At 40.2% G+C, this 14,585-nt stretch overlaps 1 protein-coding gene across 3 annotated transcripts in view; it reads right to left on the bottom strand.

Moving 5' to 3' along the window:
- Positions 1-14,585, bottom strand: part of ppargc1a (peroxisome proliferator-activated receptor gamma, coactivator 1 alpha) — a 90,541-nt gene that overhangs the window by 3,786 nt on the left and 72,170 nt on the right. For all 3 annotated transcript variants that reach the window (XM_061913545.1, XM_061913547.1, XM_061913546.1), the window contains exons 11-12: positions 14,357-14,478; positions 6,348-6,499 (exon numbers count right to left, since the gene is read on the bottom strand). In XM_061913545.1, the coding sequence (XP_061769529.1) occupies positions 6,348-6,499; positions 14,357-14,478 (274 nt within the window). The remainder of the gene's footprint in view (positions 1-6,347; positions 6,500-14,356; positions 14,479-14,585) is intronic.

The raw sequence follows: 14,585 nt of genomic DNA, 5'->3' as shown, positions 1-14,585 counted from the left end.
TTAGCACTTATTTATCATAAAAAATACATAAATAGGGCTTTAAACTATGAAATCCTATCAGATTATGTTGTATGGATCTTTGATTAACCACCTGAAATTAACTAATGCATTTGACCTACTTGTGCACTTTTTGACTCCAGACTTCTAAACTGCTACTGGTAAAAGCAAAAAGGAAGAGCAATGAATCTTTTTGAAATATTTATTGCAGTAATCATCTGCAAATTTAACATCTACAAAAGTAAAACAAAAAATAAAGCACCTGTACATCTCTGGGTTCTTTTATATTATTTAATTTCCATTTATGGCAATGTGGCTAATCCTATTTCAGATACACTAAACTATAAAATATACACAAAACAATAAAGCCACAGTAGTAGAATAAATGAACAACTGTTGTGTGTCTGTTCAGGGAATCATTTTCTGAGAAGTAAACTGTAACGTGTCGTTTTCATTTTTGCAAAGTGGTCAATCACTCTGGACAGACATGGAAATATTACAGTAACTGTTATATAGTTGACCAGTGGTTCCCAACTGCTGGGTCGTGACATAAAAGTGGATTGTGTGTCATTTTCAGTGAGTCGCAGTCAGATGTGAGCATGAAAAAAAAAAGTTTAGGGAGAAAAAAATCAAATTGTGGCAACAAAACCAGATATTTTTAGCCATTTTTCTAGTGACTATTCGTGAGTATTTTAGCAAAAGGCAAACCGACTAACAAGTTGGAGGAGGACTCAGGACAGACATGGAAATATATATTTTTTAAATCTAAATGGGGCAACAAAACCCGATATTTTCACCCATCTTTCTGAAAACAAATACAGAAATGTTACTATTTTTTCTGGAAACAAAACCAGATGTTTCAGCTGTAGCCATTTTTCTGGTGACAAAACAAGGTTATTTTATTTAAAGTCACACCGATTAACAAGACAAGTCTACTGTGCTATTTTTCTGTGAAATAAACTTGAATGATTTAAAAATTTGGCTCACGACTTGATGATATGGAAAAATGTTTTTCTTCCTGAAGATAAACCATTTGAGAAGCACTCAACTCACACATGCTTACTCCAAATCATCATTGATGCAGAACCAGCAGACAATAACCAACATTATGTTTCATGTTCATTGGAAATTCCCCCGACAGCTCGTACAGCAAATGAATATGTTTGTCTTGATACAAGGAATAACGTTAGCTAACTTAGCATCAACTTAAGACAATGATGTTGCCTAGCTAGCTAGGACTTCACTTACATCTCTCATTCCTCGCTTCTTCTCTGCTGCAGGCGAATAACTTTCTTAAGTCCATCAAGGAGTTACAGTTTGAGTCAAATCAAAATCAAAATATTGTAATTAACAAACTGTTGTTGGCTAACGTTACCTACCTCACGCAGTGATTCGAATCCCCCCCCCCCCTCTCTCTCTCTCAACTGAAGTCTCGATCCACACGTGAATAAATTACCATATTAAGTAGCCATGAGCTCAGTGTTTCGTGGAGTGAATAGAGTAGCGATCAATTACCATACTAAGTAGTATGTGCGCTGTTGTCTGTTATGTCGACTTAAAACTCTGAAGCGTTTTTTTTTATTGGTGAAATTTTTACTGGGGCACTGCAGATCAACAGTGGGGCACGTGCCCCAGTGAAATATGTCTGGCGACGCCCCTGAGTTTGACAGCAACAAGCGAAAAAACACGTCTTCAACGCAATGCAGCATCCTTGCTAGCGTTAAGCGTTCGTCCACAGTGCAAAGTCGCTCCTAAATCAGTAACCTTAGCCTCCATGGCCGCAAGTAAACTGTTTCTTACAAGTATAATCTACAGAGGACGAGAATAGCTAAACATGTTAATAGTGTTGTCCCGATACCAATATTTTGGTACCGGTACCGGTATGTTTCAAAGGGGTTACAGTACCGAATATGATTCATTAGTATCGTGGTACTGTACTAATACTGATATACCGTACAACCCTACATGCTACATTGAACACCGAAAGATATGCTCATCGCAAATTGAATGTAAACAAATATTAACCATGACGGAACCAAGTAGTATACAGTAGTATCAGGACAATAGCACAGTGGTTAGATCGATATTTTTTACTTAACAAAAAATATTTTGTTGTTTTTGTTATTGTTTACAAACTCAGAAAATACGTCCTTGGCTATAGAAGGGCTTTAAGGGCAAACAAACCAAAGGTTTTGTATCTGAGCCAGTATTAGGAAATAAATATAATATGTAATTGATATTCTTACATTGTATTGTGTTTTTGTCTGATTATAATGTTCAAAATAATATTCAAAATATGCATCGTTCAATGATTTTGGACAACTTAGGTATTAGTATTGGTATCAGCCTCAGCCATCCCGGTAAGGTCTATTCGGGTGTACTGGAGAGGAGGCTACGCCGGATAGTCGAACCTCGGATTCAGGAGGAACTGTGTGGTTTTCGTCCTGATCGTGGAACCGTGGATCAACTCAATACTCTCGGCAGAGTATATGGCAGTTTGCCCAACCAGTCTACCTGTGCTTTGTGGACTTGGAGAAGGCATTCAACCATGTCCCTCGGGAAGTCCTGTGGGGAGTGCTCAGAGAGTATGGTGTATTGGACTGTCTGATTGTGGCAGTCTGCTCCCTGTACGTTCAGTGTCAAAGCTTGGTCCGCATTGCCGGCAGTAAGTCGGACCCGTTTCCAGTGAGGGTTGGACTCCGCCAAGGCTGTCCTTTGTCACCGATTCTGTTCATAACTTTTATGGACATAATTTTTAGGCGCAGTCAAGGCGTTGAGGGGATCCGGTTTGGTGGCTGCAGAATTAGGTCCCTGTTTTTTGCAGATGATGTGGTTCTGACGGCTTCATCTGGCCAGGATCTTCAGCTCTCACTAGATCGGTTCGCAGCCGAGTGTGAAGCGACTGGGATGAGAATCAGCACCTCCAAGTCCGAGTCCATGGTTCTAGTTCAGGAAAGGGTGGAGTGCCATCTCCGGGTTGGGGGGGAGACTCTGCCCAAAGTGGAGGAGTTCAAGTACCTCGGAGTCTTGTTCCCGAGTGAGAGAAAGGTAATGCGGACGCTGTATCGATCTGTTGTGGTGAAGAAGGAGCTGAGCTGGAAGGCAGAGCTCTCTATTTACCGGTTGAGCTACGTTCCCATCCTCACCTACGGTCATGAGCTTTGGGTTATGACCGAAAGGACGAGATCACGGGTACAAGCGGCCGAAATGAATTTCCTCCGCCGGTCGGCGGGGCTCTCCCTTAGAGATAGGGTGAGAAGCTCTGCTGACATCCGGGAGGAACTCAAAGTAAAGCCGCTGCTCCTCCACATCGAGAGGAGCCAGATGAGGTGGTTCGGGCATCTGGTCAGGATGCCACCCGAACGCCTCCCTAGGGAGGTGTTTAGGGCACGTCCAACCGGTAGGAGGAGGCCACGGGGAAGACCCAGGACACGTTGGGAAAACTATGTCTCCCGGCTGGCCTGGGAACACCTCGGGATTCCCCGGGAGGAGCTGGATGAAGTGTCTGGGGAGAGGAGCGTCTAGGCTTCCCTACTTAGGCTGCTGCCCCCGCGACCCGACCTCGGATAAGCGACGAAGATGGATGGATGGCATTGGTATCAAACAATAACCATGCGGTTACTTGGTATTAGATTGTCCAAAACTAATGTAAAGTGTCCAAACAACAAGAGAATAAATGCTTTTAACATTTTAACAGAAATATATGTGGAAACCATGTGAACAGTGAACAAGATATTAATAGTAAATTAGCAAGTAGATTAATAATAATCTAAAAAAAATAATGCAATCATATACAACTGCATACTGTATGTTAGCAGCTAAATTAGGAGCCTTTGTAACCCATTTTGTAATTGTTATTATAGATTTTGGCCCATATTGAGCATTCCGAGTATACGGGGGTGCTCGGAAAATAGTATACACATATTTTTTATAGACAAAAGCAAGATTCATTTCACACAATCAACATACTTTCTAACACCAACAGTTATGGTATAAGATATAAGATAGCAGCCCAGTAACAAATTGTGATGCATTTTCTTTTAAAAATGTCTATTTTTATACTGAGATGCCTCTCGTTCTATCTTCCTGTGTCTCGTATGTCCTATTTCTCCTGATCAGGGTGATAATACATAGGCTATCTTATCTCTGCCAACAGACAGCTCCAACAAATGGAGGCCCTAGAGGGACCCCGGGCGGCAGCGCACTGAGAAATTGAACTGACCATGGCAGCCTAGGAGATAGGGGGCGTGATCTACGCTAATGCAATAGCCAGCGGCTGTATTGTGTCACGCCGCGCACCTGGAGGGGATGACCAATACCCCCCTGCTCTATTTAAAACTAATGGACAGGATGCTCGGAAAACAACAGCAACACTCACAAAAATAGACTACTAGACAACACGATCAGAATAACTTCAGCTCGCTAAAATACAAATTCATTAAAACTACAAATGGATGGTGGGCATTATCTAAACTATTACAGTAATACATTATTTTATACCTTAAAACACAAGCAAAATGTTCATGCAAGTCCAAGACACACTACAGTCCATGGTAAGGCTGCTCTGCTGTTTTTAAGGACGTACTGCAGAAGCACTAGTCAGAAATCCTCTTTATTACAGGGTGGCACTGCTGTTTTTGAGAACCTGGTAGTTAAATATTTTCTAAATTCAGGGGGGAGTGGGGGCACTGCTGTTTTGGATAACCTACTACAAACAAAGACTAGCCTAAGATCCTCTATATCAGGCCTGGGCAATTATTTTGACTCGGGGGGGAGGCACCATTTAGAGAAAAAAAAAATATTTTTAGAAACACAAATACAAAACCTCCCAATGATGTCTGATTAAATGCTAAACACGGTATGACAGACCGCCTTAAAAAACGGAATGGTATTAAACAATTTTTTTACTGATTGAGACACAGAAGGTACAGGAAAATAAAGAATGTGGGATTTATAATATTAACTATAAACAATAAAACACTGAATATAGACAAGATATGAACGCCATTAACTATGAAAAATAAAATACAATAAACGATAGAATATATGTAGAATATATTTATATTATTCATATATTAGATATATATATATATACTGTAAATGTTATATATTATTTATCATTATTGTCTATTGTGAGCGAACTGTGGTGCTGAATTTCCCCCAGGGATCAATAAAGTACTTTCTATTCTATTCTAAAAACTGAACATATGAACGTCACACCACCTCTCGATCGATAAGTTTTACAATCAGGCGAAACGCAACAAAAATGCAACTAACAGCAAAATATGAACGCGAAGAGTAAAAAAAACACTTCCAATCTGATATATCACTAAGCTTTAGAACTTGTTGTAAAAATCTCCTTCCTTGGCTGTTCCTGACAACCACATTTCAGGCTGGCGAATCTGGAACCATTCAGTGGAAACACTCCCCACCCACACTGTGAAGTGAATTAGTGAAGTGAATTATATTTATATAGCGCTTTTCTCAAGTGACTCAAAGCGCTTTACATAGTGACACCCAATATCTAAGTTACATTTAAACCAGTGTGGGTGGCACTGGGAGCAGGTGGGTAAAGTGTCTTGCCCAAGGACACAACGGCAGTAACTAGGATGGCACAAGCGGGAATCGAACCTGCAACCCTCAAGTTGCTGGCACGGCCACTCTACCAACCGAGCTATGCCGCTATGCTTGGTGTTCGTCTGAGCTGATGTGACCATAGTAACTAAATAGATTACCATACTAACTAGTATATCATGCAAAAGCGCAGATTCAAACCATTGAAATACTTTGCATAGTTCAAGACTTAATGGTCATTTGTAAACATCATTGCACATCATAATGGCAGCTACGGTTTCCATCTTAAATATCTAAAAAATATATTTGGGAATGGGCGGATTGAAAAGCCTTAATTTGCCCCAGGTCTGGTCTATATGATCAGAGCCTTCTGCTGTTTTTAAGGACGTATTGCAAACAATTCAAGTCAATTGTCCTCTCTATGACTACCTTTTTAAGAAAAACACTTGTCAAAGATTCTCTACATCTCTATGAGATGTCTGCTGTAAAAGGAGTAAAATATTCTCTATATGACAAGAGGCACTCTGCAAAACCACTAGATATAATTCAACTGGCTCCTACAGCTACGACTACAGAAGCTCTGTGGTCTCAAAGTCACCTCTGAACTCCAGCTGATCTTTGCGGATGCCCGGTGGACACGTCCATGTTGCCAACAACATTTTGCATCACTTAGTCGCGCCTTTTATTTCCTCTGTGTTACCTCATCACCAGACCAAATATAACAATACTACATTCAGGGGATTGCTATTGTGAGTCAAAAACACAGCCGTACTTACCCAAGTCAGTGTAATGGGATTTGCCCAACTGCTTTTGTCCGCCGAAGCATAGCTCGAGGCGGGGCTCGTCAGACTGGCGCAAGGTGTGTCCGTTGTCGAGGGCAGTGAGGGCGTCACACATGTAGCGGTATGTGATGAAGCCAAAATTGTCCCTGGGCAAGGAGAGATGAGGGAAATGTTTGATTTTATCATTTAATGTACAAGAATCAAAAAGACGCAAAAGACGATCAATGAAATGTTTCTCTTTCTGAGTCGACTCAAATATAAGACGGCAGGAAGAACTTAACAAGCCTTACTGCACAAGTCAAATTGCAATATTTTTGTCAGGCTTGTGCCTGATAGTTTGGTATTGTTTTAGTTGTTTCTCTGTGTTTGTCTTTATTTCCTGTCAGCACGTTTATTTTGGTTGTTTCCTTCTTGTCTCCCTGAGCGCTGTAGCCCCTCAGATGCAGCTGATTGGCACCTGGCCACACCTCTCCCGTCCAAAGGCAATACCAAGTAACTCAATTTTGGTCAAAACTGAGCTGATAATAATTTTGGAGTTTCTAGGTGATATGCTTTACATTAGTGTATGCGATATTGTAATATGTTCCGTAAGTAAGCTGTTACGCGCATGGCAGGATCTAGCAACTACCACATAACCGCGTAGATACAACAGAAAAACCTAGTATCTCAAGGGACCAATCGGAGCTTCTTTTTTTAGTCGCCTTATTGTCTTTAATGAGACATTTGCACGAATGCGGGCCGACGGTCAACCTGATTATGTGATATTATGGCACGAAGGGATATTTGGAAGATTGGCCCAGGACGTTGCAAGCACCTTCATTAAATGTATTGTTCTTGATTCTTCCCCTTGCATACTCTTTTGGGCAGATAACTGTGGAGGTCAAAATAAAAACTGGACGCTGTAAACGGCTCTTGCCCAATGTGCAAACGCAGAATGGGGCCCACCCGAGATTGTAATAAAATATCTGGAGAAAGGGCACATGTTCATGAGAGCAGCTTCAATCCATGGCTCAATCGGCAAGAAAATGAAAGCTCAAGAAAACATCTATACGTTTGATGACTTTGTAGATCTTTGTAAGACAGCATCAAGATAGATCGGTTTTCTTTTGTTTTCTCAAAATCAGCTAGAAGTGAGTTACTAGGTTTTGCCTTTGGATGGGAGACCTGGTGTCAATCAGCCAGCGGCTGTTTAAACCTGCTTTGCCATCCAGTCTGTGCTGGAGTATTGTCATTGTCATCACTACCTGTCATTAATTCTTGTCCTTGTCGCTGTCGTCATAGCGATAAGCTGTTCCTGATAGCTATTTATAGTTTGCTGTCTCCAAGCTTTGTGTTTTCCTGTTAGCAAGATCCTGTTAGCTGTTAGCTATTTCCAGTTTTTCTGTTTTCTGGTTTCTGTTCCTGGTTTGTTTGTTTGTTTTTTTCTTTATTGTGGACATTAAATTATGTTTTCCTGCACCAAGCCTGGCTTCTCTGCATCTTGGGGTTCGTCACCAACACCTTGTGACAATTTTGTTTTTAAACGGGAAAACATTTTAAGTCTCAGTTTTTGACCGAAATATAAGACAGCCTTGTCTATTTCAATTAAAAAAAAAAAAACAATCAATAAGTGCCCTTCGTTAATAATGTATTAATCCAAATATAAAACAACAGGACACATTTCTCATGGCAGAAGTCAAAACTAGCTCTTTTTTTCTTAAGCGGAGGAAAACATTTTAAGATTACGGTTTTTACCCAAACAGTTCTTGGGGAAAAAAAATAATTTAAACTACAGTGAATCTCAAATTGTGGTACACGGGTTCCATCTAGTGTTACACCAAATAATCACTTAATTAAAAAATCAAACACACTGTTACTGTTCAGTGTGTAATGTTAAAGTGGACAAAATTTTAAATATACTTTTTTAAATATAACATCTACTTTCTTTTAATGAATATTTAGTCTTACTACGCTACTGTATTTTACTTTTGGTCATAATGGTACTTGAGGAGCCAAATGTTTTCTGAGGTGGTACTTGGTGAAAAAAGTTTGAGAACCACACAACTAATCGTTTATTTAAAATGTCAGTGACATAACTGGTAGGTTGTAATAGCAATGATTTATTTGATGACTATGCTTCATTTGACCATTTATCCATTCATCCATCCATTTTTTACCGTTTGTCCCTCTTGTCGCAGGGTCAACATAGAGACAACATTCACACACTTGGGCAAATTTAGGTGCGTGTCTTTGGAGGAATATTTAAAAATTGAGAATGAGTGACAAAAATAAGTTGTTTGAAGCCAAAATGCAATATTTAGCTTTTAAATGCAAGAAACAAATGTTAATTGTATTGTTTTGACCCAAATAAATGACCGACCTTAATACCAATAAAACAACCAACTGTGTGTCAAAATATATATATACATACAACACAGGGCAACATTTTGGACACTCCTTCTCATTTCAATGTGTTTTCTTTATTTCCATGACTATTTACATTGTAGATTGTCAATGAAGGCATCAGAACTATGACACCTGTGAGGTGAAAACCCTTTCAGGTGACTACCTCTTGAGCTCATCGAGAGAATGCCAAGAGTGTGCAAAGCAGTAATCAGAGCAAAGAGTGGCTATTTTGAAGACACTAGTATATAAAAAATGTTATTTCACCTTTTTTTGTTAAGTACATAACTCCACATGTGTTCATTCATTGTTGTGATGCCTTCAGTGACAATCTACACTGTAGATAGTCATGAAAATAAAGAAAAAGCATTGAATGAGGAGGTGTGCCCAAACTTTTGGCCTGTACTGTATATATATTCATCAATACACAACATTGATAACAGTGTGATAAAAATTTAACAATTGCAGTTAACAAAGTGCTTGGATAATGTTGTTTTATTAATACTATTGAATTTGTGTGTGTCCAGAAGAAAAGCTCTGACTTGCAAGGTAAGAATCAGTTTTTTCGCCATTTGTTGATTTGTATGCACATGCGTCTCAAGCCCCGAATGTAAGAAAACCCTTCTTTATATATTCTGTATTTATCTAAGACAAAAATCAAAGACAAATCGCATGTGTAAAAAGTTCGAAACCATCGGGAATAAGATAACACCTCTTTCTTAAAGGCCTACTGAAACCCACTACTACCCACCACGCAGTCTGATAGTTTATATATCAATGATGAAATATTAACATTGCAACACATGCCAATACGGCCGGTTTAGTTTACAAAATTACAATTTTAAATTTCCCGGGAGTTTTTTCTTGAAAACGTCGCGTAATGATGACGTGTACGCGCGACGTCACGGGCTGTTAGGAAATATGAGCGCTGCACACACACACACAGCTAAAAGTCGTCTGCTTTAACGGTATAATTACACAGTATTTTGGAGATCTGTGTTGCTGAATCTTTTGCAATTTGTTCAATTAATATTGGAGAAGTCAAAGTAGAAAGACGGAGTTGGGAAGCTTTAGCCTTTAGCCACACAAAAACACGGTGATTCCTTGTTTAAAATTTCCAGAGGTGAAACTTTACTATGGATCAGAGCGCGGTCAAGCGAACATGGATAACGACCGAATGTCAACCAGCAGGTTTTGTTGAGAAAATTGTGGTTAGAAGTCGCTTCTTACCGGAGAAAAGCTGAGCTTGCCTCGTCCATAAAGCTGCCGTCGACTTCGCTGAGACATTGGCGTCAAGACACCCGTGGACACACACCTCCGACTATCAGGTACTGTTAAACTCACTAAAACACTAGCAACACAATAGAAAGATAAGGGATTTCCCAGAGTTATCCTAGTAAATGTGTCTAAAAACATCAGAATCCGTCCCAATGCAATCGCTTTTTTTTTTACCCCTTTTTTTTTTCCTTTTTTTTTTTCTAGTCCGTTGCTATCAATATCCTCAAACACAAATCTTTCATCCTTGCTCAAATTAATGGGGAAATTGTCGTTTTCTCTGTCCGAATAGCTGTTTTTGTTGGAGGCTCCCATTAAAATCAATGTGAAGATGTGAGGAGCCATCAACATGAGACGTCATCGTCTGCGACTTACGGCAAAGGCAGGGCTTTTCTCTTAGCACCGAAAGTTGCAAACTTTATTGTGGATGTTCTCTACTAAATCCTTTCAGCAAAAATATGGCAATATCGTGAAATGATCAAGTATGACACATAGAATGGACCTGCTATCCCCGTTTAAATAAGAAAATCTCATTTCAGTAGGCCTTTAAGACTCATGTTTGGACAAAGAGAATCAATGAAAATTATAATACACATTTATAGTATGTACTGGATATACTTTGGCATCTACCAGGATTTATGTCACTACATATCGCACGCCACAAGTAGATGGAAATAATAATTAATCCTACTTTATTTTATGGTTCATTAAACCAAATAGTAATATCGTACCGGCGCTGTCTTTTTCGGCTGGAGTTTAGCAGCTAATCCAATTTTGTGGAAAGTGGAAAGTTTCTGCATTCATTTTTCAGACATCGAAGCAGGCAGCGGGTCATGGGACAAGAAAGAGGCTCCAGGTCGTGGCCAATAGTTTTACAGCCTGAAGCAGAGGGAAAGGAGGGGCCATGCAGGCAAAGAACTAGAAATGCCCACATAGGTACAGTACTTCAGGCAGACTGTGATGTCACACTGTATCGACTGTTCAAAATAAGACTGCAAAACACGGCGTTCAAAGACATCCAAAAGCTGCTCAGTGGCCTTGTGGTTAGAAGGTCCGCCCTGAGATCGGTAGTTTGTGAGTTCAAACCCCGGCCGAGTCATACCAAAGATTATAAAAATGGCTGCCATTACCTCCCTGCTTGGCACTCAGCATCATGGGTTGGAATTGGGGGTTGAATCACCACTGCTGCTCACTGCTCCCTTCACCTCCCAGGGCATGGAACAAATGGGATGGGTCGAATGCAGAGACTAATTTCACCACACCTCATGTGTGTGTGACTATCAGTAGTACATTAACTAACTTTAAATGCATGAACCTCATCATTGGATGCGTTGGCATTGTTTATCGAAAGTATCCAACATTGTAACAACATCAGAAAATCTTAATAGGTCTGCTTTAAGACCACAAACTAGTGTGTGACAGGAAGATAAGCTCTGACTTACTTGGGGAGAAGCGCATCCTGTTGGTTGGTGGGTACAGACAATATATCTCTAGACCCCCTAATGTAAGAGAATGGTCCTTAATTTTAGATTTTTTTTGCTCAGTAGCAAAGAACGATGTCTTTTATTTTGGTCAAAGCAGTCTTTCTGTATTCATAAAATCTCCCTTACCCATCGTCTCTTAAATTGATGGCACATTCTTTAATCTCGCCAAAGAACCTCATCATTTGATGCTTTGCCATTGCTTATCGCCAGTATCCAACATTGTAACAACATCAGAAAAGAGACAAATCTTAACAGGTCTGCTTTAAGAAAACAAACTAGTGCGTGACAAGAAGATAAACTCTGACTCACTTGGGGAAAAGTGCACCCTGTTGGTTCTCCCGTCCAAAACCAGAACCTAGTAACTCACTTCTAGAGATACCCTTGAGATCATGGCCTGCTCTACGCACGGGCAAGAGCGGGCAGAGCCCCCTTAAATAAATGTTTTGCCCCCTCAAATCAAAATTTGAGAAAGCAAATTTGAATAAACTCACAAAATTACTACATTATAAGTTGACAAAATTATCTGCACTAGCGGAAAAATCCGCCGAAAAAGGGACACACACGATATAGTAGTGTCGGCTTCCCTCTCATCCCTCCCTCCGCTGTGCGTGTATTCAACATTCCACAGGCTGAGCAGCAGACACACACCCGCACACACCCCTCAGCCCTCAGTAAACATCCAATCACTTGCAGTATGAAAGTAAAAGAAAAGGAAAAGTTGTCTACATGTATCATATACTTGTTAGGATGGGTGTATTTGTGTAGTCTTATCCGTCATAAACACGTTTATCGTCGCGGACTTTCGTTTCTACGGAGTTCCGTTTTTTTTTTTACAACTTGACGAGAGCAGTGACAGCAGAGGCTCTGAGCAGCAGTGGTTTGGAAGGCAGAGAGCTTCCACTGTCCCTGTAACAAGCTATAAGTAATTTATGATGCTGTTAATGATGGTAAAAATGAAACATAAGGTATATATCCTGCTTAGCAGTCCTCCTCTGCTGTCCTCTGTTCAGAGCGGAGTCCCTAGCAACGGCCCGTTTTACTTAACAACGGTCTGGCAATCGACTGCTGGAATTCTTTTTCTGTTGTTTTTCTTGTAATTCTACATAGTCAACCTTTAATTTTTCAATCTACATTTTGTAATAAACAAATTATAAGTTTCATTTGATTAGACCAAGACACCTAAAAACAAAAACACTGCCATTTTCATCAATTTACAAGCAAGTGGGCAACACACATACATTGGAGTGAATGCATTTTGTGCCCAGATGAGTGCCCATGTTTTGTCTTATAAATTAGTTTGAGATTCTTTTTTATCATTATTCATTAGACTACCTTTCAGTTTTGTAAATATTGACTGTAGTGTGTGAAGTCCTACTTTGGGTCAAAATGTATTTGAGAGTTAGGCCATCCAGTTAGGATAAACGTTATGTTGTTGGTTGATAAAATCTGGATGAAGGATGTTTTATTTTATTTTATTCATTTATTTTTATTTTTATTTTTATTTTGCAGTTTCCCCTCCTGAGGGATTGCCACCTTATTGTGGTCAGGGGGTTTGCGTGCCTCAGTGACCATAAGAGCTATACCAGCAGGAGCTTAGTTTTCAGGTGGGACAACCAAGTTGGACAGGTTTGAAGGTAGAGAGAGGCCTGACAAAGTGCAATCCACTAATCCAGGTTGGGGTTGGACACATAGCTAAAGACCCATTTCAATGAAGAAAGCATCGTTACTATAAGCACAGAAAAAAAGTGCTGGAGTATGATGTGTACACATGATGCCCCCTTCACATTTCTGACTGCCCCCTCATATAAGCATGCCTAGAACCGCCCCTGCTTGAGATACTAGGTTTTTCTGTTGTATCTACGCGGTTATGTGGTAGTTGGTAGGTCCTGCCATGCGCGTAACAGCTTACTTATGGAACAAATTACAATATCGCATACACTAATGTAAAGCATGTCACCTAGTATCTCCAAAATTATTATCAGCTCAGTTTTGACCAGAATTGAGTTACTGGGTTTTGCCTTTGGACAGGAGGGTTGGTGGGACATACTATATATCTCTAGACCAAATGTAAGAGAACCATCCTTTTTTTAGACGTTTTGTTCAGTGGCAAAGAATGGCTTCTTTTACTTTGGTCAAAACAATCAAGTTTTTCTGTATTTCTAAAATCTCCCTTACCTATTGTCTCTCAAGTTGATGACGCATTCCTCAACCCTCATTCCTCAATCCTCAAAAAGAACCTCATTTGATGCTTTGCCATTGTTTATCGCAAGTATCCAACATTCAAACAACATCACAAATGAGAACAATCTTAATATGTCTGCTTTAAGAAAACAAACTGGTGTGTGACAGGAAGATAAGCTCTGGCTCACTTGGGGAGAAGCACCCTCTTTTGGTTGGTGGGTACATACTATATCCGGACCCCCAAATGTAAGAGACCCGTCCTTTTTTTAGATTTTTTTTTGCTTCGTGGCAAAGAATGGCTTATTTTATGTTGGTCAAAACAGTCAAGTTTTTCTGTATTCCTAAAATCTCCCTAACCTATTGTCTCTCAAATTGATGGCACATTCCTCAATCTCACCAAAGAACCTCATCATTTCATACCTTGCCTTTGTTAATCGCAAGTATCCAACATTGTAACAACATCAGAAACGAGAACAATCTTAAAAGGTCTGCTTTAAGAAAATAAACTAGTGTGTGACAGGAAGATAAACTCTGACCCTATTGGTTGGTGGGCACATACTGTGTCTGGACCCCCAAGTAAGAGAACAGTCCTTTTTTTCAGACTTTTGGTTCAGTGGCAAAGAATAGGGCCTTTTATTAGGGTTAAAACAGTCTTTCCGTATCCCAAAAAATCTCCCTTACCCATCGTCTCTCAAGTTGATGGCACATTCCTCAATCTCGCCAAAGAACTCAAAGCGGTGCTTCAGCTCGGCGCGGGTGCAGTCGGACCTGAGTCGTCTCACGTACACCACCCGTCTCTCGTCCTGAAAAAGACACCAGATTAAAACGGCAGCCATTATTTTCCTCCCCCGTCTCATGGACTCGCCTGGGCCCGCTACCCGCGGACGTCTTCCGTGATCGGTCGGCCTGC

The sequence above is a fragment of the Nerophis ophidion genome, linkage group LG10 (genome assembly GCF_033978795.1).
Source record: "Nerophis ophidion isolate RoL-2023_Sa linkage group LG10, RoL_Noph_v1.0, whole genome shotgun sequence".
NCBI classification, from domain to species: Eukaryota; Metazoa; Chordata; class Actinopteri; order Syngnathiformes; family Syngnathidae; genus Nerophis; species Nerophis ophidion.
This window is presented reverse-complemented; position numbering and strand designations above follow the sequence as displayed.